The sequence below is a fragment of the Dichomitus squalens genome, assembly GCF_000275845.1.
Source record: "Dichomitus squalens LYAD-421 SS1 unplaced genomic scaffold DICSQscaffold_40, whole genome shotgun sequence".
NCBI classification, from domain to species: Eukaryota; Fungi; Basidiomycota; class Agaricomycetes; order Polyporales; family Polyporaceae; genus Dichomitus; species Dichomitus squalens.
Window position 1 is genome coordinate 266,390 of NW_006766922.1, and position 24,656 is coordinate 291,045.

General features: G+C 53.9%; 6 protein-coding genes across 6 annotated transcripts; 4 read left to right on the forward strand and 2 right to left on the reverse strand.

Annotated features, from left to right (window-relative positions):
• Positions 1 to 1,563: 1,563 nt before the first annotated feature.
• Positions 1,564 to 3,193, reverse strand: DICSQDRAFT_182632 (uncharacterized protein; the record flags this gene model as incomplete). The annotated part of the gene is made up of 9 exons (XM_007368869.1): positions 1,564 to 1,954; positions 2,018 to 2,077; positions 2,130 to 2,147; positions 2,205 to 2,379; positions 2,455 to 2,522; positions 2,578 to 2,640; positions 2,697 to 2,757; positions 2,815 to 2,900; positions 2,953 to 3,193. Coding segments are annotated over 9 exons (1,161 nt in total), but the record flags the coding sequence as incomplete, so codon positions are not given.
• Positions 3,194 to 9,524: 6,331 nt separating this feature from the next.
• On the reverse strand, positions 9,525 to 10,029 carry DICSQDRAFT_173076 (uncharacterized protein; the record flags this gene model as incomplete). The annotated part of the gene is made up of 2 exons (XM_007368870.1): positions 9,525 to 9,816; positions 9,893 to 10,029. 2 exons carry the CDS (start codon positions 10,027 to 10,029, stop codon positions 9,525 to 9,527), a joined length of 429 nt encoding a protein of 142 aa, XP_007368932.1.
• A 2,270-nt stretch (positions 10,030 to 12,299) lies between these two features.
• DICSQDRAFT_173077 (uncharacterized protein) lies at positions 12,300 to 14,290 on the forward strand (the record flags this gene model as incomplete). The annotated part of the gene is made up of 3 exons (XM_007368871.1): positions 12,300 to 12,502; positions 12,553 to 12,741; positions 14,095 to 14,290. 3 exons carry the CDS (start codon positions 12,300 to 12,302, stop codon positions 14,288 to 14,290), a joined length of 588 nt encoding a protein of 195 aa, XP_007368933.1.
• DICSQDRAFT_139481 (uncharacterized protein) lies at positions 14,284 to 15,323 on the forward strand. The gene is made up of 2 exons (XM_007368872.1): positions 14,284 to 14,904; positions 14,968 to 15,323. Exons 1-2 carry the CDS (start codon positions 14,613 to 14,615, stop codon positions 14,985 to 14,987), a joined length of 312 nt encoding a protein of 103 aa, XP_007368934.1. The 5' UTR covers positions 14,284 to 14,612; the 3' UTR covers positions 14,988 to 15,323.
• An 835-nt stretch (positions 15,324 to 16,158) lies between these two features.
• On the forward strand, positions 16,159 to 18,262 carry DICSQDRAFT_156847 (uncharacterized protein). The gene is made up of 3 exons (XM_007368873.1): positions 16,159 to 16,330; positions 16,384 to 16,504; positions 16,570 to 18,262. Exon 3 carries the CDS (start codon positions 17,188 to 17,190, stop codon positions 17,899 to 17,901), a length of 714 nt encoding a protein of 237 aa, XP_007368935.1. The 5' UTR covers positions 16,159 to 16,330; positions 16,384 to 16,504; positions 16,570 to 17,187; the 3' UTR covers positions 17,902 to 18,262.
• A 2,346-nt stretch (positions 18,263 to 20,608) lies between these two features.
• On the forward strand, positions 20,609 to 23,145 carry DICSQDRAFT_139484 (uncharacterized protein). Its single transcript, XM_007368874.1, has 14 exons — positions 20,609 to 20,820; positions 20,888 to 20,976; positions 21,038 to 21,098; positions 21,168 to 21,230; positions 21,295 to 21,344; positions 21,405 to 21,582; positions 21,643 to 21,654; positions 21,707 to 21,772; positions 21,825 to 22,177; positions 22,233 to 22,301; positions 22,379 to 22,695; positions 22,753 to 22,773; positions 22,824 to 22,879; positions 22,945 to 23,145. The coding sequence occupies exons 1-11, from the start codon at positions 20,619 to 20,621 to the stop codon at positions 22,586 to 22,588; spliced, it is 1,353 nt and encodes a 450-aa protein (XP_007368936.1). The 5' UTR covers positions 20,609 to 20,618; the 3' UTR covers positions 22,589 to 22,695; positions 22,753 to 22,773; positions 22,824 to 22,879; positions 22,945 to 23,145.
• The last annotated feature ends 1,511 nt before the right edge of the window (positions 23,146 to 24,656 follow it).

A 24,656-nucleotide genomic window follows, 5' to 3' on the forward strand; every position in this document is an offset into this window, starting at 1 on the left:
CGGACTCTTCTGGTACTGTCTAGGACAATCCGTACTACTCCAGAACGGTCTAGACAGGTCTATGCCTTACTCATCTCTTACTCATCCTATGATGCGATACGTCGCAATTCTTTCGTCGTTGTATTATTCATCGCACTATGGTACATGTGACTAACCACTCTTCGATTAGTCATGGACTCTTCTCTGTAGTATATAAGGACTTCAGATTGCGTCCTCCCTCTTCAGTCTTTCCTTACTGACTGAAGAGTGAGTACTTCCTTACCTCTACCTCTAACTTGTAGTTACTTACTTAACCTTTGTAGTCTTGCTTCGACTCTAGGTACAGTTCGTTGCTGCAATAGAGTCTTTCCTTACTGACTGAAGATCTTGCTTCGACTCTAGCTTCGACTCTAGTCGGATCTAATCCTTGTCTTCACAGCCCCGAGTTTATCACCTCCAATGTCTTGTACAGCGCTTGTTCAAGAGTCGTCCCAACTCGCGGATGTTCCACAGGCTCTTAGGCGCCGACTGCTAGCACTGGGCTCGGTGTGTTACCATAGAATCGAACGTGGATAAAAAGTAGATTATGGGCGACAGGGAATCGCTACGACAATCCTATACTCGAAAGCGTCGATTACAGCGAATTTTAGTATAGGGACAAATTCAGAAGCATATGAAAGCGAGACATTCATAGAGCTTGGAGGAGAGCATGCTGAGCGAAACGTCAATGAAGAAAGGAAGATTGGAGTCCATCATTGGGTACGACATTAAGAGCGTTCAGTATGCTCTAAGACAAAGTTAGGCCGAAGAGGCTCGGGGTATCTCAGTTTGCGGGTATCGTTCTTCATAAAGCGGGTATTGAGCGCCTGGACGTCGCCCAGTAAGCTGCAAGTTCTGGTTGTTCAACAAATTCCTGACGCACTCCCGGTAGCATGCTCCCAATCTATCATCAGACAGGCTCACGTCAAGACGTGGGAAGGCGCAGATAGGGACACGGAGGCTTACCTGCGGAACGGACCAGTTGACACGTTCGAGAACCGGTCTCTGCTTTGAGGGGGTCCGTTTCGCATTCGCTGCCTTGCGCTTGCGATTGCTCTTATCGATACGCTTGATTCGAGCACAGCACTTATTTCTGCAGACAAAAATGTGAGTGCCGCTCTGATGGAGATCAAGGGGTAGAACCTACGCGAGCTCGGTAGCCAGGGTCAGATACGTCGGATGAGGGTCTTCCTCTGCTCAAAAAATGTATGTCAAGAAAATGTATGTCAAGAGGATACACCTTCTCATCCGTGTGAACGTCCATACCCAGCAACTCGACTAGTATCTGTGAGGTTCGGAGGTTAGGAGCTGGTCGCATTGCGAGTGCCAGAGTGTCATTTACCTTCGTCATAGTTCTACCATCCGTTCCATCATACGCTTCCTCCCCATCATGGCATGCTGAGATGGACGTCTGAAATAGACTGGGTCATTCAATGGGTCGCAATTCTATGTGCGACACCCACCACATCCGTTATTGGAAGGCTTGTAATGGCACACTTGCCCGAGACACAGAGCCTATCAGGCATGGGCTCAGGAGAGGTGGTTCTGCGTAGGCCTAGATAGCTCATGACAGAGGTGAGAGAGTTCTGACGGCTGGCGGTGCGCTTTGTCCATTCCGTAGTCTCTGTCTGGCCAGAGGTTTGCCGTATCTGTACACTCGCCCGCTTCGTCGTTCGCGTCGCTTGCTCACTCTGTCGAGTGTCCGTCCGAGCAGTCTGCTCGGTAGTCCCGACATGATGAGCAGAGGGAGTCACTGGTGAGTTCGCTCGTTGTGCAGTATGTGTGGACGTGTGCTCTGAGGTGTATAATTGAAAGCGTCTTTCCCCCTTGTCGCCGTTGGGAAGCCGCGTAAGCGAGGTATCAACACATGAGATCTTCTCCGAAGACTCGCGCAGACGTTGGTGTATCCTCGTTCCTTCTCTGCTACCGGTGGAACCTATGATGCCAAAGAAATTTGGTATTTCATCATACGAAGGTATAGGCTAATTCAGAGGCGTACCTCTGACGACAGGGCGAGGGACAGCCTGTCCTTCCCGTACCTCCCAATCGGCGGACACGTCTTGGGAGATGGAAGTCAGCGATTGCACTGGATAAACAGCATTATATCTCACCACAAGCGTCCTTCCGCTCTACATCATGTAGGTTGATTCAGCTTATACTAAGATGATGGCATGTTCATCACTCACTGACGGCCATCCACCTGGACTTCTGCTGACTTGGCGTGCGACATAAAAACGGCTGGTATACTTCATTGCATAAGTAGTGGTCCAGATCCAGGAGCGTTCCCGAATGGCAGGAGTCGAAGACCGCAGTAAGCTTAGATCCGATAGGTAGTTTGTCGACGAGCATCGTTCGCAAGTCCTGTGATTGAAGTAGACGTACAGCAAGAGTATATCAGGCACCGAACAACGCAAATCCACGTCAATAGATGCTCACATTATCTACGATGAGCTTGTCCATATTTCCGGGCTCGATGTAGCCTTCGTGGTCCAAGGGTATGAGGACTATCTATGTGAGCAAAGGCTGGGGACGAGCGGAAAAAGACAGAAGATGTCCTACCTTCATTCAGGCCGTCGTCTTCATCCGTATCATCTGTCTCGACTTGGCCGGTGTGTCCCGAGTCTACCATGTCCGCCTGCATTAGTCATGGAGGGATGGGGGCTAGTAGTGAGACTTGCAATAGAAGACCAATTCGTCGCCCGCCTCGACTCCTTGAACCAGATGCTCGATCTCGCGCAACTGAGGGACAAGGACTTTAGATACACGTTCAGAAGCAACCAATTCTTCACGGCTTACTATTTTGGCCTTCGTGGGTTGCAGCCATGGATCCTGGCCATCGTCGAGCATCATCACGATATGCCGCTTGTCGAAACCGTACTTGCCTAAAAGGCATACGGGATGAGAGCGATGTCATGATAATAGGAATATACGCACGTTTCAGAAGCTCACTCCACATTTTCGCGTCACGATGGGCGTTGGGAAGCTTGTCGATCCCGCTTCCCTTCTCATATCCAATTCCGATAATCAAGGCCTTCTTTGGGTTCTTCCGGACAACTGCGTCTTGTCTATCGTTTCCTTTCAGCTGAGTATGGAAACGCTTGAGGAGAACTTTGCCTTGAGGCTGAAAATGATTCCAAGGTGCAGTAAACCGACGGAGTATGGGGATCGTGGGCATGTCCCAGCGCGAAGGAGCCTATTCCGGAGATCGTACCCCAGCGCCACGTTCTGCTTCGCAGACCGTGGAGAGTGTGGGGGGAGAATCTGAAGAAAGAGAAGTGTCTTTGGGCTGCCTTTAAGCACTCTGGCTATACCGATGCCACAGCCCATCCGCACAGGATAGACGTCGGAGAAGGCTCTGTGAACGGCTGACAGGCAGTTAAGATATCTAAGAGAAGCTTCAACGATGACGCCGTAACGTAAGCGGACACTCAATGAGAAACGGCTGTGCAACCAACGCGGTCAACATGTGGCAAGCAGAACACATGCGCGATGAAACATTCCGCGGCGTCATTGGGACTCGCAGACGCTACTACATAGCTTGCATTTGTTTCGAAATGGTGTCGTATACACCCTTCACTAATGAGACCCGGATTTAGGCGATAGACGAGGCTTTTGAATACAGCCTTGAAGCCACATGCTGTACGAGGCCTCGTGGGCTATTGTCAGCGAGGCGCGGTGGGAACATCATGCACGAGGTCCGAAGCGCAGAAGAGTGAATCCAGGCCTGTCAGGCTCAGTCGCTCTCATTGCCGGTATCAGGAGACCTGGTCGAGAATACCATAAGTACCCTAAGTGCGACGCTTCCAAGACGCTAGCCTCCGGGCTGGATTCCCGCTGTGAAATGCGCCAACGATGCATGCCTTAACGCACCAAAAACTCAATATGTACTTCTGTGATGACGGGACCTTCCTGACGCAGTATGATAGGGTCGTTAGAGTACTAGGGTGTTGATTTACGATATGGGAGCGAGAAACATAACGCACCGCGGTCACTGTCAAGGGAACAGACACGACGGCTCAACAAGGAGTACAGGTAGGTGCGCCGGGCCCGATGAACTCGGGTTCCTAGATGTCAACCAATCAGGACGCTTGTACTCAAAACAAATTGAACATTTTACCTTCAACGTGTATAAAGTGATGTAAGACAATGACTGCAGTTGCCAGCGTCGACTCGTAGGTTTCGGGCTGGCGATATCACTGGGCGGGGTTACTTTCCCTGTGAAACGTTAAGGTTTGCGAAGAAGCCAAAGGTAGACTAGTTGTTCGCTGATGCCACTCACTTCGAAGTACATATATCGCGCGCAGCAGGCGAGAATGGCTCAAATGTCGCTGCGCCTGCGCTCACAACTGACACGTGTTCGAGATCGTGCAGTGGCCACGTTGCAAAAGTGGGTGACAAATTGTTCAGCGAAGGGATTTCATGTCACATCTCTCATTATATATATGGAGCTCGTCAGTAGAACACTCTAGGAGTACAATTGAGTCGTTGGGATGCTCTAGCGGAGCTACGGCCGGGTGCTTGACTTAGGGAAAGACGCAGAGCTGGCGCGTAGCGAGTAGGAGACACACCATAGACAGGGCTCCAGACAATTTGTGAAAGGGAGGGTCCATGCTGAGTCGTCAGGCATGCGAAGTTTCGAAGTAACATGGACGGAAAATGTCGGAGTCGGGTAAAAAGTGCACAACAGTACTTAAGTAGACGATGTGAGAATTTGGTAGGTTCGGCTTCAGCTCGGCAGACAAGGCACGATTGCCACGGTGTCGTGCACTCCGATACTACGCGCTTGTTTTGGTTGCCTGCTTTCGCGTTGCCAGTAAGTGCTATGTACAGTCTGAACGTTGACTCTGGCTCCGTGTGTAGATCAAGTTCTCAAAACTGTACAATCATATGGGAGCGTACACCGGCTTGGTACTTCTCATAGCGGTGCAGTCACCACTAAATAGAACTGTATTAAATTCTGGTCCTCGACGCCGGTCCCGGGGCCGATTAAAACGCCATGAGCTAGCCTGGCTCATAAGTCTTCAGACCCGCAACCTCAGGCCGATGAATCGTGCACCGGTCACTGTAGCAGGTTGAAAGAGGTGTTTCACGACAGTCAACGACTTGAATGATTCCAGGTGTTCAAGAACACATTGGAAGATCAAGGCAGAGTCTTGCGCAGCGGAGTCACTCTAGGACGCATCGTCAGGTACGCCTCGCAGCACATTTTGCGTGGGTATTCATATTCACTAACGCAACAATTCACTACAAAGATCAGGGTCTATCACCAAACTGCCCCTACCTCAACCACAAACACCTCTCCAAGCGTCCTCCCTGGTGGCAATTCATCAAACATAGCAGGACGAATGCCTAAGAAGCGGCGCCGGTGGGAAAGATAATCTATCCACCGCACCACATGTCCCCAAGTCTCATCTTCAGGAACGCATGGACGCCGGAGCTTCGATGCGTCCACCAGCGTCGCCCGCTGTGACGGACTGAGACTTTGGAGCTCTTTTGACCCTACGGGTGTCTGCAGACCATGATATAGGCCTTCGAGAACGTCCCACACGGTGGCGTACGAGGATGGCACCCGGGATGACGCGCGTAAGGACGGGATCTTGATCTCCACCGGAAGGTGAGGCAAGATCAGGACTAGCGATTTGAGTGGTAGTCTTCCCGCTCGGCGGCTTGAGTGAACGGCGCAGGGTCGTAAAAGAGCGTCGGGGGTGAGATGATAATTTCTGAAGGCCGCCGAGGGGTGCTGCGTCAGGTCCCACGAGATATGCGGCTCAGCGTTTTGACGAGGAATAGTGAGAAGGGGATCGATGATCGGACGCATATTGGTTGGGGACGATGCTTCGCCGACCGTGTACAGAGATGCATCATGTTTGGACATTTGCGTATCGTCCGGCGGCAAGGGGATATTCTTCAGCAGGGGCGCTTTGGGAGGTCCCGCTGGTGAAGTTGGCGCAGAACGCAGTTCATGCGATCGTATATGATGGCTGGGCCTTGCGGATTTTGATGCTCTGGAGGCAGAAGAGCTCTGCGTGTGCGGTACACCCGTCAAGGGGTAGATAGGAGCTGAAGATGGGGATGTGTCAGACTAGATGCAAGGCTACGAAAAGAGTGTTCTCGGGGACATACAATACGGCTGGCTTGGTGAGGACGAGGGATAGTGATACCACGTGGGTACAACAGGATAGTAGAGCGGCACGAGAAGGGTATACTGTTCCGAGTGTATTGGCAGCATGGAGGGGATGAACTTGTCGATGGTCCGTTACCAGCTATGACTTATACCTGCCGGATCATGGGGTCCCTTAGTAGCCTCATGTTCCGACAGAGATGTAAGTGCCTCATAGGCCGTAGGACAGGGAGCTTCCATTGCGGTAGATCAGTGCCACCTATCTGCTCACGGGTGACGGCACCCTTCGAATTCATGTCTTCGCAACTCATAATCAGGGCCATCCGTGAGCATCGGGAGTTCAGTCTCCAGGGAACGCTACGTGACGCAAGGGAAGCTAAGAAGCCATAGGTTCTACAGCCATCCCTGGCTGTGTTGCAGACACGAACGTCACAAGCATCATGCTTTCGCGAGAAGGGACGGCGCTGTACCGGCGAGTGTCCACATACTGTGCAACAAGCTTTCAGAATTTTAGGTTTGCCGCCCGAGTAAGCGTCTCCGCTCGAAAGTTCCCAAGCGTAAGAAGGTTTGCGTGGCACCTCTCTGGACGCTTCGTCATCGCCTCTCTCGAATTAAACGTGCACGACGTTCTCACTTGCCATCCGCTCTTTTACAAGATAGGCGCGCCTTCCGCAGAATCGAGAGCCCCGGCTTCATTAATGAACATCACCGAGGAGTGGATTCCAGAGAAACGTGACAACAATCTAGACCATCTCCATTCCTCACATGTGTCATTCCCAGTAGGGTCATTAGGTACACTCTCTTGATGCAGTACAGGGTCGCATACACATAGTCAACGGGGATCATTCCGTCGACCACACCGTAATTCCTCTGCGGAATCAACACAACGAAGGAGACTCCTGCGACACGGAGCCGTAGTCTCTGTTACGCTACCATCTCATGATTTGCAGACTGGTTCTGCAGATGTCAGGCTTTTGAGAACGAGCTGAGCTGTGCTGTTTGATTCGCCGTCGGCTATTCTCGTATGAGAGCAGCTGATGGCGTCATAACTTTACATAGCTCAGCGCCCAACGTTCGACCCCGACAAATGCTCAGCCGGGAAGAAGGAATGGAATCGGCTGAGGATAACAATCATGCCATCTATAATCAAGGGGTTGGGCTCGAGGACGAGCCCTCAGTATCATATGGATGAGGGCTCGACCGCGGGCCACGGCAACTATGGGTCACAAGTGCGGGGATCAGGCAGAAAGCCTCAGGAACCTTCAGTGATCACCGAAGATACGACGCCCCACTGGCTATATTTGTTCCTGCTATAGTAGCAACGGATCCCTCATGCGCAGCCGCCGCATACCGGCGAGCTAAGGAGACAGGGTACTCAAAGGAACCCGTTGTCCTCGGACTTCGACGAGATTCTCCGCTGCAATAAGCACGAGAACGTCGGTATGTACCGTCGGCAGGATTAATATATGTCTAGAGCGACTGTGCAGGTAATGTGGACGCTGAGTCTGTGTACAGGACTCCTTGGACGCGATCGGGGCGGCTGCGCTCGACTGGGAAGAGCGGATACGTCAAGCATCACCCTCACATACGGGGTGCAAATATCATGTGTGTCATCTAGTACAGAGCGCTTGGAGTGGACATCGAGAGGAGAGGAAGGACATAGGGAACGGCTCGTTGCGCTAGCCCCGTGTTGTTCGCATTCTCCCCCAATATAGGCTTCTAGTACGGGCAACACGGTGAGACGGTGAATATGCCTTGGACATAAGCATGGGGCAGACATGAGGGTTCCAGGGGGATACTCACTGGAACCGGTATCTCCTGGGTCGACGAAAAGCCATCGCATACATCAGAGGAAAGAGGTACAGGGAAAAGTCACACGACATGCGCAGAGCGCAAGCCGCGTCGACGTTTGAGAGGGATTTCGAATTGACCGAAGATGCACAATGGCTAGCGCCGGGACGTGGATTGAATAATGACTCACCAACTGTAGGTTTATCTTGCGGAAGGATTCGAGACGCGATGTCACCTGAACCTCCAAAGACTGTCATGGCCGTAGCCATGCCGCCGAGTGGGCCGTCAAGTATCGAAGCTTGAATGCTTGTAAGATACTCAACATGTTGGAGCTCTCTCCATCCAAGCATCTGCGACAGCGACATAGCGCGAGACTATAGAGGTTGATCCACTCACTGATCTAGCTGCAACAGAATCACGCTTTTCTGTACCCTTCCTGGCCCGTCGTGTCCCGCTTGGTCGGAAAGGAGCTCCTCGTTTTCACCAGTACACACTAGATAAATTTTTCCGTTCTTATAGTTATAGTAAAACCCGAATTATTTGGCCCAAATGTTATAGTGGCCCCTCCAAATATTTGAAACGGTTGGAGGGATGCCCCTCCCAGATATTCGAGGTGAACCCCAAATATTTGGATGTACGTAGGAGTGAGGGGAGGAGGGTACTCCCCCTCCACCAAATATTTGCCAAATATCTGAGTATTCCCCCCCCCGTGCGTCCTGAGGCACGCGACGCGGCACATGTTCACACGTCCAGATATTCTTCAAATATTCGGTTGGAAAATATTTGGCCGCTAACAAATATCTGAGATGCTGCTTCTACCGGCGACAAATATCTGCGCTCCTCCAGATATTTGCACAAATATCTCATACTATTTGTGAAGCTCGAGTGATACAAGAGGTAATCTATGCTATTTTTCGCGTCGTACTCGACATTGTAGGGTTCCAGAGCCGTCCCGCATCTGCTCCCAAACAGGACGCGCCCTCACCCGCTTCACAGGTGTCTCACTCAAGCTCCCGCCCTTGTCGACGTTGTGGGCGGAGAGTGCTCGTACCCCATCGCCCACTTCATACACACCATCGGTTGGTCCGCGAGCAAAGCTGGGGGCTACACTAAGCCCGTCAACCGCCTCTGCGCGCCCACCTGCATCTCGGGGCGCCAGCAGGACTCCGACGATCACCTACTGTCGCGCTTTGATCGGTACCATGACACTCACATCTGAGTCACCACGAGCCGGAGACGCAATTTTGCAAAGTCGCTGATCACACACAGAAGCTGTTCGTCCGAGCCAGTAACATGCGTACGTGTTACATACCTTGGTGATCCAGGCGCAGGCTCCACCGGTGACCGCACCCCGCTCGGGATCCATGGCCGATGTGCATTCGGGTCTACAGCCGACTCTGTTCTCGACTTCGCGGGTCCTAACGAGATTGCACCAAAATCCACTGTCGGTGATGAGGGCACTGGGAAAATGATGGTAGACGCGGTTGAGGACTGTGCCAGGGCCCGCATGTGTCCCAGCCCAAGCGACCTGGGCTCCATCGGGGCGTACCAGGCACTCCGGTCCCGTCGACAAGCGACAGGCTGATGCCGTTTGCTAGACCATGGATAGGACGCGCACCTGATGTGGAGGACCCAGTGTCTCCTCCTTGCCGTACTCATGCTTCCACGCCTGGAATCCGCCAATGAGCAGCATGGACACGCTCTTCAAGATCTTGCAGAAGGCGGTCTCGTGGATGGCCTTGAAGAGGACGGAGACCGGGGAGTGCACGTCGCCCATGTTCTCGAACACGTCGTCGTAGATCGTGACCAGGTCAAACTTGTCTCGGTTCTTGGACAGGACAGATCCGTCACGCGGACTGATGCTGAGCGCGTCTTCGATCGTCGATCTGTTCATGCTGCGACACGCACGCATGAGAAGCGGGTTGTCAGTCAGATGCACAGAAACGTGGTAGACGGACTCACCTGTCGCGTTGAAAGATGTAAGTGGAGGGCTCTGTGCAGACCTCCCATGCTGCTACGGCAGCCTCCCGCCCCTCCATACTCGTCCCGCTGTTGATCGCGTCCACGAGGACGATGCTGAGCACCAGGGCATCGAGCATTGCCAGGTTGGCACCTGCGTCTCCAAATGCTCATGACGTGTGTCGCGTCGCCGAGGACCGTGACGCCTGGGACGGGCTTCCACCTGTGGCCGAGCGGCATGTGGTACGAGGGACGCATGCAAATCGCGCTGTCGCCGCAGTGCTCGAGGGAGCTAGCGAGGGGCAGGAGTGAGGCAGTAACGAGATGAGGAGGCGGGATCAGACACAGGGACGAGACGCCGACGGGGCAACCGCATGCGCTGAGGGCAGCTATAAGTAGGCAGTGGAAGAGAGTCCAAGTCCCTCGAGGTTGTGTGTCGGAGTACGTCATAGAGAGGATGGAGTGTATGTCTTGCGAAGTGGCTGTTGAGGCGGCAACGCGATCGACGGAAGGCAGGCTGAGTAGCAGCTCGCCCTCAGGAAATTAATGGTAACCTACCTTAGGCTCCTTAACCTCAATCTCTTGCCCTCTTCCTCCTCGCAACATCTCCCCTCGCCACTCTCGCCACCCTACGGTTGGGTTTTGAGGCCAGAGTCAGGCGGCGAAAACGCGAGCGAAGGTGGTGACCGGATGGGCGTGGGAGCGAGACAGTACTGAGACAGCGGGGCAGCAAAAGACAGCATGAGGGTGAAGAACGAGAGAGGCTAGCGAGGGGAGACAGGCGTCGAGCGTGCGAGAAGACGAGCAGGGGAGGGAAAGCAAGGGAGAGAGGCTGGGCGCGGAGACGGGACGAGACGTCAACGTGGCAACCGCAAGAGGCGAGCTTGTAGGTCCATATTTGGACGCCGTCGATGATCGCGACTGCTTCCAAATATGGACCTGCGAGCTCGCCGTCTCTTGCGCCATCAAGTTCATGACATATGACCGTGGCACATAATGAACCAAAGCTCTCCAGTTGCTCATGCCTACGCGAGAGAGCCAGATCAACCTGCGCCACTTCACTAGGGTATACTTGCCACAGCCCGGGCCGCAAAACAGAGGCTCGAAGTGGAGGTGAGATCGCCCGAGATCGCACTCCACCTCTCCCCGAGCGAGTGCGCAAGAGATCCTTGCACCCGCTACAACGCTAGAATGTGGCTGGCACTTATGATCATTGAAACTCCAGGAAGGTAGCCAGCTCTCCGCATACCCCACCTTTGCTCGAGATCCAGTCGATTGTATCTCGAGCGATATGGAAATAGCCCCAAATATCCCCTACTGCCGAGGCCATCTCGGGTATACTGCGCTCGCGTTCTGTCTCTCTACCGACTTGCGTTTTGATCAACAACTGTATGTCAGCATCACGTCCGTGCTCTTCACCTACCCTCTCGAGCTCATTCGAGTTCGTATGGCATTCGCAACGCATAAATCTCATGGTCCTTCTCAACAGTGACTCTCTTTCCTGTCCGACATGCGCTGAATATACCACGAAACCTCTCAGCCCGCTCCTCCATCGGCCGCTTCTGCCTCGTCTACTGTGCTCACGGCAGGTCAAGTGGAGACCTCCCTCTTCACTCGCTTCCCCGTTCTCAAGTTCTACCGCGGCTTTTCAGTCACTACGATAAGAATCGGTTCCCTACACTGGCACATCCTTCCTCTCAGGCTTCTGGGGCTTGCTCCTCGCCCATTCCTTCCCTCATCGCGAGGGTGAGTCGAAAACCCGAGGCGGACCGCTCGGGGACCTGTCGATCGGAGCTGTGTCTGGGGTGCTTGCGCAGACGGTGTCCCACCCATTCGAGGTGATCCGGAGATAGATGGATGCGGTGAGGCGAGACGGTCTGCAGGGGTTCTATGTGGGGTTGACGTTCAGGTATCTGAAGGTGATACCGATGACCGCAATCGCGCGGTGTGGCAATGGAGAGGCAGATATTGACTCTGTGAGCTATATGAGTTTGTGTCTGTTCATGTAGAGTCGATACGGCTACTTGCGAGGAATAGGCCGAGGTTGGTAGGCACCTGCCTGAGCTTACTGCGAGATCTGCAATGTGTCTCTAGCGCACGCATTAGGATTGTAGGACCTCTTTGGCTCTATACTATACATCCCCCGGGTGAATAAGCATGCAGTGCTCGGGTTGTGCGCATACAGTGGGCGCAGATTTATGCACTGGGACCGGACCAGACCGGGGAACGGACGCTTTCGATGACGGCCAGCAAGTTTTGGACGTTATGTTCTGTGCCTTATACCTCGCCTCACTTGTCTTTTATCTACGCATCCTGGCCTCTCTACGCTCTTCCACGCGCCCACCCAAACCTGCCGCCTATTTATTAACACTCATACACCCCTCGCCGCCACAAATCTCTGCGTGTCGTCATGTCTCACGATATTACCGTGCATTTCCTTGGTACCACTTCTGGCGGAGGCTCGACAGAGACACACAACTCTCCTAGTCTCATCGTTGACATGTCTCTTCCAGCTCGCGCTGTTGGGCGGCACAATCGCTGGCTGGGTTCTTACCGTGCAGTGGATGCACAAAACGGGATCGAGCTTGTCCTCATCGTCGCCCTCCAGTTCAAGTTACTCGGACGGGATCCAGCGGGGACAGCACGCAGACAAACGTGTTCAGCTCGACGTCGGCGCAGATTCGCATCCACGTCGTCGCCTTCGACATTGTCTGCCTCACCGAACTCATCTTCTTTGAGCGCACCCTCTTCCGCCTGCACGCCGAGTGTCACCGGCACATCCACCCGCGGGCGTCGCAGGAGCACGACATGGCCATCGCGTTCGTGCCCTGGAACTACCTGCTGCTCCCAATGTACGAGAATCATGCAAGTTACACGAGGTATATTCCAGGATCTATGTACATAATATGAACCAGAGTACGAGAACATGGGCTTCCTGCACAGCAGTACTGAGCAGAGGAAGCTAGAGCAAATTAGTTGTGAACTCATGTGCGATCTTGTGCACAGGTGGACGAGACGCGCATATGGAGGGGGAGACACAGACATTGCTGGAACGCGCATGGGGCGGAAGGGTGACTCGTGTGAGTGCTGAGGGCGGCGGGGAGCCTCTAGACGGTCCTGTGACTGGGGCGCTGGGCGGTGCAAGAGGTCACCAGCTGGTCCACGGGGACCGACGTCGCGACCGGGAGGAGGGGAAGAGAGTTCGAGTGCTCTCGCATGGGCAGCCTATCCACCTCCATGGCGTCAGAGGAGCGTGCAACGGCACATGACGCGGTTTGTCGAGGATAACGGGAGGCGGGAGACCACCGCGCGAAGGACCCGGAGAGTTCCTGCTCTGCAGTTGAGAAGGGACGGGCAGAAGGGGGTTAGTCTGTCCACTCCGAGCATCAGAAGGGGAAAAAGGGTTGCGTGCTGCCTTGTATCAGAGCGGAGGACCTTCAAGGCCAATTGTTAGGTGCTCGTCTTGGGGGCTAGGAGCAGCGGGAGGGCTTGGCCAGTCGCCTGAGTGTGCTTGAGGAGAGCGAGACACTGAGTGATTGCGGTGTTGGTGAAGTCGAGGGAGGGAGACAGATGTCGAGCGCAAGAGAAGACGAGGAAAGCGAGATGGGAAAGGGTGGATGCGGAGACAGTACAAGATGCCTATGTATACAGCAAGCGCGACTGGCAGCGAGCTGGAAGTTAGACGCTGGCATGCGCCCGCCAGCGCATCAAGCGTCTATCTTCCGCACCCTGCCACGTCTCCCTCTGCTCAGGCCTCCATGCGTCTCCGTCTGTCGTTCTACTCAGCACCGCCTTCGGACCGCCTGGCTGCCCGGATAACGCAGGACCCAGGACCCATGAAGCTGAGGCGGTGGTGGGAGGAGAGGGAGGGATGAGACACTGGTGGGGCAACCGCAACAGACGGTGAGTAATCCATCCCTCTGCAGCTGTGGATGGCTCACAACTTCGGCCTCGGCCGCCTCTCCCGCTCTGCCGTTTACGCCCGCTGTGGTCTCTTAAAGGGCTAGAAACAACCTCCCGCTCGAGGTCCACGCGACGAAGGGGCGAGAAGAACAGCTCGGACGCGTATCGTCCCCACCAAGAAGCACCCCGCTGCCAACCCACGGAGGGTTGGGAACTCCCCAAGCCTGCCAATTTCCGTACCGCCATCACTACCAGTACGTACTCATCCTCCTTGTGTGTCGCTTTTGTAGGAACACTTGCAGGCGCATCGAGGACACTGCCGAACTCCACCGCATCCTCCAGTCCGGACACTCGCCCCAGGCACGATCCGCTCTGCCCACTCCCTCACAATGTCCTCTAGCTCGGGCGTCACTTAACTCATCTCTCCTCAGCCTCAGCCCTCAGCAGGACTCCCGTCCGCCCCTCCTAGATGCCTCCAGCCACCTCTTGCAAAAATAACCATGAAGCGCCGCCTGGCTGGCGAGGCTATGTCCCGTCGTACCTCTCGCAACCTCTCATGGGCCTCCATTCTTGGGCCCTGCATTCGAGCACAAGCATGAGAGTCCTATCACGCTATCGGCTGTTCCCGATGGCTATCGGCTGTTCCCGATGGCTATCGGCTGTTCCCGATGGCTATCGGCTGTTCCCGATGGCGAGACTGAGCAAGAGAGCGCGACTCCCGCCCGATCTCCACTCATAAGCGACGCAAGGGCGGCGCTCGCAAGGGCAGGGGCACCACAGTGACATCCCGGACGAGTCAAGCTCGCGGAAGCCCGAAACGATGCTATGGCAGACCCAACGGCAGCGCCGGGGACAAGGGATCCGAGCGCGGGATCTCGCAGTCCAGCACGCGGAGCGGGCGGCCACTGGTGTTGAGAGCGAGCTTGATGGTGTCCAGCAATTCGCGCAGCTCGATGTTGAGCGTGGGCACATCGACCTCGGCGTTCACGCGCTACATAGCACTCGCTCGGTGTCGACGACGGCGAAGAGCGTGTCGTCGCAGAGCTGGCACAGCCAAGGTAGCAAGGTATCCCAGGATCCTGCCCACGCGCCGATGCCTGCGAACGTCAAGTGTAAGTTGCTGTTCTGTCGTTTCTCATTCGGTGATGTTTTCACTCACTCGGTGGATCGTGCAGTTGTCACTGGTACACTATAGGAGCTATACTAGCTACCTCACCAGATGTAGCGGAACCCCGACGATGCGAAGTTTGGTGGCCCACCTCAGCGCAAGCGTCAGGCGAATGTTACCTGCCTGAGTGGCTCATAACCTCGCATCGCGCCCTTTTCTAACCTGTCGCACCCTGATTAATCTACAGGCTGGGGTGACGTGGAGCAGGGGATGTTGGAGGCCCAGGGAGGTATGGTGGCGTCTCACGGAGGGCGGTCGTTCTGCCACAATGTGCTCTCTTGTGCTCCACTGACTGTAGATGTATTCTGTAGATGTAGTTGAGAGTTTGTAATAGATTAGCCAGAATGAGCACCGACGTTGCCGCACACACCATCGTACTGAATCAAGAATATTTGGGTGAATTATTTAACAAATATCTGGGGGAATCACAAGAGGACCCACAGCGCATACAAGCAGATCCTCGCTATGTAGCGCTGACACTAAATATTTGGTAAATATTTGGTGGAGCGAGAGTACCCTCCTCCCTTCGCTCCTATATACATTCCAAATATTTGGGGTTCACCTCGAATATCTAGGAGGGGCATCCCTCCAACCCTCTCAAATATTTGGAGGGGCCACTATAACATTTGGGCCAAATAATTCGCGTTTTGCTATAACTATAAGGACCAAAAAATTTATTTGACTGATATCCCTGTCGTTTTCCAAGGATCAGTATGTGAGGGATATTTGCGGCTGTGTCTTGCACATCAAGCCCTCAGGCGCAAAGACTATCGATGCGACTGCACAACACATGAGACAAGCACATAGGTTTTTCGCGAGGTGTGGTCCGGAGAGAGGGCCGACAGCATTATAGAGGAGTGCATTCGCGTGAGGTTTGAAGCTGAAGCGCCAGCGGTCGACCGCGGTGGGGTTTAGACGCCGTCAACGCGCGTCGGCGGACGCGCGCGACGTGGCGATCTCGACTTGTTCCCCGACATTGGCTGTCCTAATAGTATGCGCAGTCGTTCTCACTTTCCTTCCTTCTGGTAACAGTCTTAGTGTGTCCAGCAGTCTCCCACCGCGGCCATCAAGGCAAATACGAGCCCATGCCGTTAACAATCCGTCAGCGCAGAGTCTTGCAAACCTTTTCCACTATCTTGCTCTGGTGAGCATCATTATTGCTGGTATGGTCCTCCAATACTAGCCTGGCTGGTGATACGTTTACCTCAGGCCAATTCCTATTCTCTACACCCATGCAGGCAGACATTATGTGTTGGTCGCGCTTCGTATCAATGCCCTTGTGGATAGGTTGAATATGCCACGAGAGGGTCATGAATTTGGTTGTGAACCGTCTATGATGCGCAGCCTCGACGATTCAGGAACGCAATGCCGTGAGTATTGACTGTTTCAGCTCACGGGTTCCGATAACATGATGACACAACAGAAGGTTGAGCGCATTGGCATCGGACTCCACCAGAAACGAGCTCTTGAACCAGACCATCCGATAAGAGGACTTGACGGATGTTTTGGGCCCCGCAGCTGAACGCAGCGAACTGCACACGTGGGTGAGTTCTTGCTGTGCAGTAACTGTCGTCCTTCGCCTGCGTTCACCTGACACTTGCCGCTTCAGCGGAAGCAAAGAGGCTATTTCCGGCTCTCCCGATAAGACGGAGGACATCTGAACATATCGAATTCGAGAGCGATCTGAATAGCGGCAGTCAGTCATGTCGAGAGCATCGGCGATTACGTCAAGTCAAGTCCCGAGTCGGCGCCGAGGCTATGATTTGATGGATGGCGGCGGTGAGAGGAACGAGCGCTCGAAACGCGCAAGTTGCCTCTTTCGACTGCCACCTTCCCCCGATGGGTATTGGACCTGGGACCTCCACACGCACAGTCATACCAGTACTTGCTTCTGTGGCTGCGAAGCGGTGGCGGCTTTCGATCGTCGACTTCCAAAAGTTACGCTTCCCGTCCCGCTCTGCCTCATCTTGACTCACATTGAGTCCATAGCGGCGACATGCAGAGAGGACCGCAAGCGGTGCACCGGCTCTGAAGATACAATGTCCACCACCCGCTTCCGCTGCCGCAGACTTGCATGCGCGCTTCATCCCGCCCCCGCATGTATACTTAACACGAGGACTGTCGTCGTGCTTCCAACTACCAAACCGTCCCCGCACCAACCCTATCCCGACAGCAGTGTCTACCTGTCCAACCGCTACTGCTACTCCGTCCGAAACCAATCGCAGCCATGCCGGGAAAGCACGTACACTTCGCGGACGTTCCGTCCACCCCCTCATCGACCTTCTCGAACTCTACCTTGACTTCATCGCCTGGGCCGGCCACGCCGCCTCAGGTCCTCCGCTCACCATTACCGGTCAAGGGTGGCCTCCACGCACCCTCGCAGTACCTGCCGGGTGGAGTCTCATTGAACCCGATCCTTGCACACCAGCTCGGTAACGGCACTTCCATGTCATGGAACATGTCCGAGCCCGCGGAATCCGCCCGCCCCCACCTGGGCTCTGCCCCCTCGCGGCTCACCGACGCCCTGGTGCGTGAGCCCGCGACACACCCTGCACTCCCCTCCCTGGCCATATCATGTGCATACCTCCCCTGGACAATCATCGTCATACCCACTCCAGGCGCCGCCTGGTCTGCACCATACGTGACTGTAGGCGACGTCCTGCACACCCTCTACCGCACGCTCCGCCTCGGGGTGACGCAGCACGAACTCGGTGCAGTCGAACCTGCGCTGCGCGAACGCATCCACGCATCGTACGTCTCGCGCTATCGCCGCGTTGCCCAGCCCGCCGAGCGCGAGAGCGAGAAGGTCAAGTTCATCAAGCGTGTCGACTACCTCTGCGATCGCACTGCATTCCTGGGGCTTTCCCCGGTTCCGGGCGGTATCCCTGCAAAGGGCATGGCTCCTGGGTCGGTCTGGGCGCTGCAAGTCACGAAGCCGTGAGCGCGGTCGCGTGCGATCGTCCACGGCGCGCGGGCCGCCTGTTCCGTCCTCTTGTTGTCGTCGCTCTCGCCTAGCTCTCGCACCCGATACCCATACTCGCGCATTGATACCCAAAGCGATCGCATGTCGTTTATTCCCATCGCATATGAACGGAAACGACCTCCATAACTCTGTATTGTACCATAAGTCGCAGTCTTGTAGAGTATTCCGGAAAACCTGCGACCCTCGCATCATACCACTCTCCTATCACGTCGTCTTCCTCCATCCTCCGTATCCTCCCCCCTCTAGCACTGCGTATGCTTTTCTCAGCTTGTAGTCTCCAGAAGCTGCACGGCCGTTGCATGGTTGCCAATAATTGAACACGAAACAATTGTACACGTTGTACTAGTACCACGTCCCCAACCCATAAAGCCTGGGAATGCAAAACGAGATAGAGCCATTTGCTCAGAGGCTAGCAGTACGCGTGGACTTGAGCTCGACTACAATATGCACCAAGAAGGTTGTCATTTGTTGGTTACAGGGGCCAGAATGCTCAAGAGTGGTCAGTGACGGGCTCCCTTTCTCCATGGCACAGGAGCTGCGAGCAATCTGGACGTACCCCTGCTCGTATCTTGCATATCCACACTAAGCTTTAGCCCTGCTGCGAGTACATACTTAATGCAACCCGCGTTTGGCGCACGTTGGGATAGAATCTGCCTGACATAGCACGGCCGGGCTCTCCTGCGTCCACCACGCGCCGTGACTCCCGACGTCCAATCGATTGATTGCGTAGATGTCCTCCGACCATAGAGCGGCCCACCACCCTTGGAACATATTCCACATTGCTGTGCTTAGAACGAATGAGGTGAAGCTAAGTATAGTGCAAGCGGGGTGCCTCGCCGTGGCACTGGTTTACTCCGCGCGTCTGTTCGCTCCAATGCTGTCTCCGACGGTAACGGGCGCCCAGTGGTCTTTGCTTCGAACCACATCATTGACGACCCTTCATGCACGCACACCTCCCTCCCTCTGCATCTAGACATTCTGGGACATCTTCTGTGCTAATGAGACTCGGCTGCGCTCCTCAGGAAGACTGCTCGATGTTGCTTTGTTACTTCGATTGGGTCTATCGTAGTCTACTGTGCTGTGTTGCTCGCCTTGTTGTACGAGCTGGTTTCTTATAACGAGAACAAGTGCTGTCCCCCGCTCTGGCCTGACATTAGAGACTTTCTTAAGGGGGTCTGAGACATCAACGTAAGCACTAGCATGCTTGTTCTAGTCTCCGCTGGCACTGGTCTACCACAATTGCTTAGGAAGATAGGGTTCGAGGCGATTCGGAGTTTGGAGGTGAGTACAGGCTATCTTTGTTCCAATTTCTTCATGGAAGATGTCGCTTGCAGATGCGGTCATGCCGCTGTGCAGGGCCTCGGTTCAAGCCTAAGCTGCGCCAAGTGCATGGAGACAGAGTCCCGGGGGTCGGATCGGAGCGCCTTCGCGACCTATTCCCCTATGATCTGACTCTCGGGAGACCGGTGGCCGCATCGAATCTCAATGGGGTGCGTCTCATTGTGTGCACCCATACGGCGCCTCCCCTTGGAGACATTGCAGCCGGCGCTCAGAATTGTGAATTGTCGCCGCTTGTCTATCGACATAGCCGCTGTCGGCCACAATAACACCTTTGCGGCGATTCGGCGGGATGAAAAGCTATCCTGCATCGCCAACACTCTCAAGATGGTGTTCACGAATGCTCCTCTCTCCACGGCAAATTGGTCAGCCAAGTGACGTCTCTGGCGCGGTGAAGCTGGGCTGGCTCAATCAGTGCATAGAATGTCTTGGTATGGCTTGATTTTCTATGAACGCAGTGCACAAGGATTCCGTATTGGGGGCTTTCGCCACTGAATCAGTACAATAGGTATGTGGTCGCGGCCATGCTCTGCCCTAAGACTTCCCTCTCAATTCCTTCGGGCATATATCTCATCTCCGTCACGGCACCGGCTACTGGATGTCAAAACAACTGTGCTTTGGACCGTCTAGACTTTGAGAGGCCTGCTTGGACGCTGCCCCGGACGCTCATCTGTTGCGCCTTGCTCCGGACTTACATGTAGCTCCGGATAGCCTGCTCAGCGCATGCTCCACCTGTACTAGACTCTGTCGACTCGCTCGGAATTCATATCAGGCTTGGCTTTCCGATGGCGCATTCATCCTCAGGACAGTTCTGTTGGCTGGGAGTAGGGCGTCTTGTGGACCCTGTGCTGGCCATGATACATAGAGATATGCTACGTTCTCTCTGTCAACTAACGTACTTGGCTGCGTGGATGCTGTACGACTACTATGAAGTCTTCTTCGTAGGCTGGCCTACACTCGCAACCTTCGCGTTCGCACTGTTCTATACAGCGTATCGAACGGCTGGGGCTGAAGGCGCCGCTCGAATAGTCACTGTTTGGGCAACGATGCAGCCGAGCGTGCCGCTGATGGGAATGCTGCTTGCCACTTCACACGCGTCTACGACGTGCCTCGGCATAGCATGTCACATTCCGCTCATATCCTAGCCAGAAGGCAGGTCCGAACACCCGCTAGCGGAGTTATGAGGCACCGCGTTCTCGCTGCGTCCGACGTACTTGCTTTTGTGGCGCACTGCCTGACCTAGGCGGTACGTGCCATGATGTATGGCATATATCTACAACCCCTCGCCGTCAATCCCTCTCTCCCCATTCTGGCCCAGACCCCACACACGATCCATGATGCCGAAATCCTCGATGTTCCCTAACATTCCCAAGGTCAAGAGGAGCTCTACGTCCGACTCAGCCAGGTCGTCGAGATCAACGAAGGCGAGCAAGACGATACGAAGGGCGCTGATCATCGGGATCACGTACAAAAACAGGGTGGGGGAGACACTTCGCAGTCCGCACACCGATGCGCGAGCATGGCGACAAGTCCTCATCGGTGTGTGTAGTCTGGCTTGTCTGGGAGGGTTGCCTACTTGGCGAACTCAGCGACGGTATGTTTCTAGACAAGTACCACTATAAGGCGACCGATATCACCCTCATGCTCGACGCCGAGGAAACCCCCAAGAACCTCGTGCCGAACAAGGAGAATCTCGTGAGTTCAACTCGTTCATCGATGCGTGGTTCTTTGGGATACCTATCACAGAGTGCGCCAGCTCCACGAGATCAAGGCACTGGTAGCCGGAGCCCGCCCTGGGGACCGGTTCATGTTCTACTGTAAGCACTCTCATCCGCAAGTCCTTCGTTCTCGCGTCCATCTCCAACCTATCGACATCATTGTGTCAGATTCGGGACACGGTACTCAGATTCAGAGCAAGAGCATCAACGAGGACGACGGGTTTGACGAAGGTGAGAATCTGTTCGCTGCACACCCCCTACCGTTATGGCGTGTAACTGATCCCGCTGGGCATAGCAATTGTTCCCTACTCTTCCTCCAATGATGTCGATCCCATACTCGATGATGTGCGTCCCAGTGTACTTTCTGAGTAACAAGGAATGGTGACTGATAGTGTTGGCCGCCAGGTTCTCCGAGAATTGCTAGTCGATCCCCTCCCAGTGGGCGCCCACCTAACGTGCATCTTCGACTCGTGCTGTTCAGGCACTCTGCTGGATCTGGACCACTACGCGTGCAACAACGTCTACTTTCCGTGGGTCAACAGGGGAAAGCGCGACCTTCGGTTGACGCGTCGTGCTGTTCTGCGTACGTGATGCATCCCGAACCGTGTCTGCGCGTTCAGAGGCTGAGTCATAATCTTTTCAGGACGCAAGACAGGTTTGTGTCACTTCATCTACGAAACTCTATATAGGTACTCATCATAGCGAAGTCGTGGATGACCATATCGTCAAGGTGGATCTCAAGGCATCGGATGAAATCTCGTTGACCGGAACAGGTATGTTGCAGGAAATTCCGACCATATACTCATGACTGACAAGACATGTAAGACAAATCGCACTCAGCTGCATTAGGCGAGCCGCAGCCATGTCTCAAGATTTGCGAGCGGACGCGCTCCAAATCTCAAGTCATCCTCAAGCGCGATCAGGTCATCAACGACCTTGCTACGGCGGGCGCGACGAGTGGAAGGCGCTTCATTATCACGCGCTCGTCGACGCTGGAAGTCCCTCGCCATGGCGATCCTGTGGCAATTGAGAAGAGAAAAGCGCGACGGGTATTCTCAATCCCCCACAAGTTCACGTTCAAGGGAATCTTCTTCAAGCGCTGTGCCGAGCCCGAAACTTACCTCCCCTGTGACGGTTTTAAATGCAAGCCTGAATCACAAAGACCAAAAGCACATGTTGTGAGCAGTTTTCTTCAGGACTACTTTACACATCGTGATCAGGTGACCTTGGGAGATCTCAATATCCGCATGTCAAGACGCCGAACAAACTTGGGAAAGTAGAAAAGGCCCAACAATGACCCAGGTACGTCCACAACATACATCAGTACCCATTGCACGGGAGATTGCCTCAAGCATGCACTGACGCACATCCTCACGTAGTCGATGATCAAATGCCTAAGTGAGTCTCAACGTCGCGCGCAGATCTATGAAATTTCAACGTTTTTCTCACCTAATAGACGTGACTCCCTACATGCCTCTTCGCAGACTTATCGAACGAGTTGGGTGCGTGGTCCTTACGTCTCAGGACCTATCAGCATACCCAATGAAATGATCTGCGTAGACATAATATACATCAAGAAACGACATTGAGGCTGCACGATTGGAGTCAGCGGCGGTTGGTGGCGTGGCGTGCAAAACACGAGCCCGGAGAAGAACTGGGGTCTCGATTTGAGATCTTCAACAGTCCTCATCCCCAAGTACGTCACCAGACACTACTCTAGTGGACTCTTGTCTAATCGCACTCTCCATTCTAGATCGGAAGTATGAACGTACTCGTAAGTCTCACATACAGACTTCAATAGCATGTACTCATCAATGCCGCTAGGTGCACGATGAGCCGTTCCGGGCATAATGCATTACGTATACTGTGTTCACCGGCGGGTATGAACTTTTGCCTACTCTACCTCTTCAAAAGACACTCACAACGTGCCGCCATCTGCATGTAGATATGAACACTCTTCTGGGTCCTCATTTCATTTCCGGATCTGTGGATTCCACGGACATCTTGCATCTTCACTTACCAATAGTTGACTTGTATGCACCCGGCTCCTTTGTTCGCTGATGCGTGCTTGCGCAGCATATGCCCCTGCTTCCCATGCTCTCGTATACCTCTGACTGTAAAGCCATAAGCTACATACCATACTGGCCACGCGAATTCCACATATGCGCTGTTCTGCCTAATCGTATCGCTCAAAAGTCATAGTTGGACCAGGGTGTCCGAGTCTCTGACGCGGTGAGACACGATCTAGTAGTGAGCTCGGCGCAGAACCTTTCCCGGTGCGCACCTTCATGCCTTGTTTCTATCAATAGGCATGGAGACATCGCATGTTACACACAAGATCTTCTGTGGGACAGATATGTAGTCGCGGCAATGTTCAGTCTGCTGCATGAGCTCTAGCTCAACAATCACGATCCCATCGCCGCATCGAATATCGATGTCACGGTCAGGTGTCACACGAGATTTACAGAGCGTAAGCAATGGAGCGAGGCAGATGGTCTAAAGCGTGATAAACCTTGCTATATCACGATGTTGTTCTATGTGCCAACCATCACGTATACCAGCTTCCCTTGCAGTAATCAAACAGATCACGATATGCCATCATGATAGTGTAGCATATTCATTGTCGCCTGTGAGCCATTGACCTTAGACGATGTAAGCAGTGTTGTCATTGACCCGTCAGTGACGGGGTCGGTCGATGCGTCAAGTCAAAGGGTCAATAGGTCATGTCAATGATGGACCCGTCAATCAATCGTGGGAACCTCATCGTGATTGGCCGAGGATGGGATGATGGGGACCGGCCATCGGCCAACCCGGTCCGCACGCTCTTCAAACTCGAGTAGTTGTGCAAACCTGTAAGACTTACCTTGGATGTGAATTGACTCTGCTTCCTGTGTAACGTCAGTTGTGCACCTTGGTCCACAGTTGAGTACTCGGAGAGAGAGAAGCTGAGACTTGTATTTGATGTAGTCGCGTGTTGGGGCAGGGGATTGGACATGTTTGTATCAGCAAGAAGTCAACGAAGAGGGGAAGCACAGGAAAACTCTTCGTGAAGATTCTGCTTCACCAGACAGAAGTCCTCGGAAACAGTTGCTTCCTGTGTCCCTTCGGTCGCATCAAAAGTTCCTGAGCCAAATGTTTTCTGTAGGAGATATAGCTGACATATACCGCAATCGTGGTCATCTGCTTCTCCAACTAGGGCTTGACAATATTTTCCACACCTTCTCTACTTGATTACCAAGAGCCTAGACCATGACGACTGGGATGTCAATGCCCCAGGTCAGATCGGCCTCAGCAACCTTTAAGCTCAAGGGACCTGGACTGATGACTTCGCAAACTCAGATAAGAACAGGTGCTATATTGTACTAAAACATTTGGGAGGCCACATGAGCAACCGGATGCAGGAATAATGTTCAGGACTGTGCACAGTAGGTCGGACTTTGTCACAGCCAACGAGCTGTGCCACCAGATAAACAAAGACAAAGCTTACTGGTGAAGGGGTTGGTGCTGAGAGCGGAGCAACCACAAGTGACACAGCAAGAGATGATGCAAAGATGTAGATTCCCTAGACTAGAAGGGGCAGTGAGAGGTAGGGCTGCTAGCTACCTACAGAAGAGATGGGTNATCGACGAGAAGATCAAGTCTGAGGTTCCCTGCCTC

Bases quoted from the DNA above. Each gene is read 5' to 3' on its own strand.
- DICSQDRAFT_156847 (XM_007368873.1), top strand. From the start codon at position 17,188: ATGCCGGGAAAGCACGTACACTTCGCGGACGTTCCGTCCACCCCCTCA.
- DICSQDRAFT_139481 (XM_007368872.1), top strand. From the start codon at position 14,613: ATGCTATGGCAGACCCAACGGCAGCGCCGGGGACAAGGGATCCGAGCG. The intron at 14,905-14,967 runs GTAAGTTGCTGT...TGGATCGTGCAG, and splicing joins GATGCCTGCGAACGTCAAGT to TTGTCACTGGTACACTATAG.
- DICSQDRAFT_139484 (XM_007368874.1), top strand. From the start codon at position 20,619: ATGCCGAAATCCTCGATGTTCCCTAACATTCCCAAGGTCAAGAGGAGC. The intron at 20,821-20,887 runs GTGTGTGTAGTC...GTATGTTTCTAG, and splicing joins ATGGCGACAAGTCCTCATCG to ACAAGTACCACTATAAGGCG. The intron at 22,178-22,232 runs GTGAGCAGTTTT...TGACCTTGGGAG, and splicing joins AAAGACCAAAAGCACATGTT to ATCTCAATATCCGCATGTCA.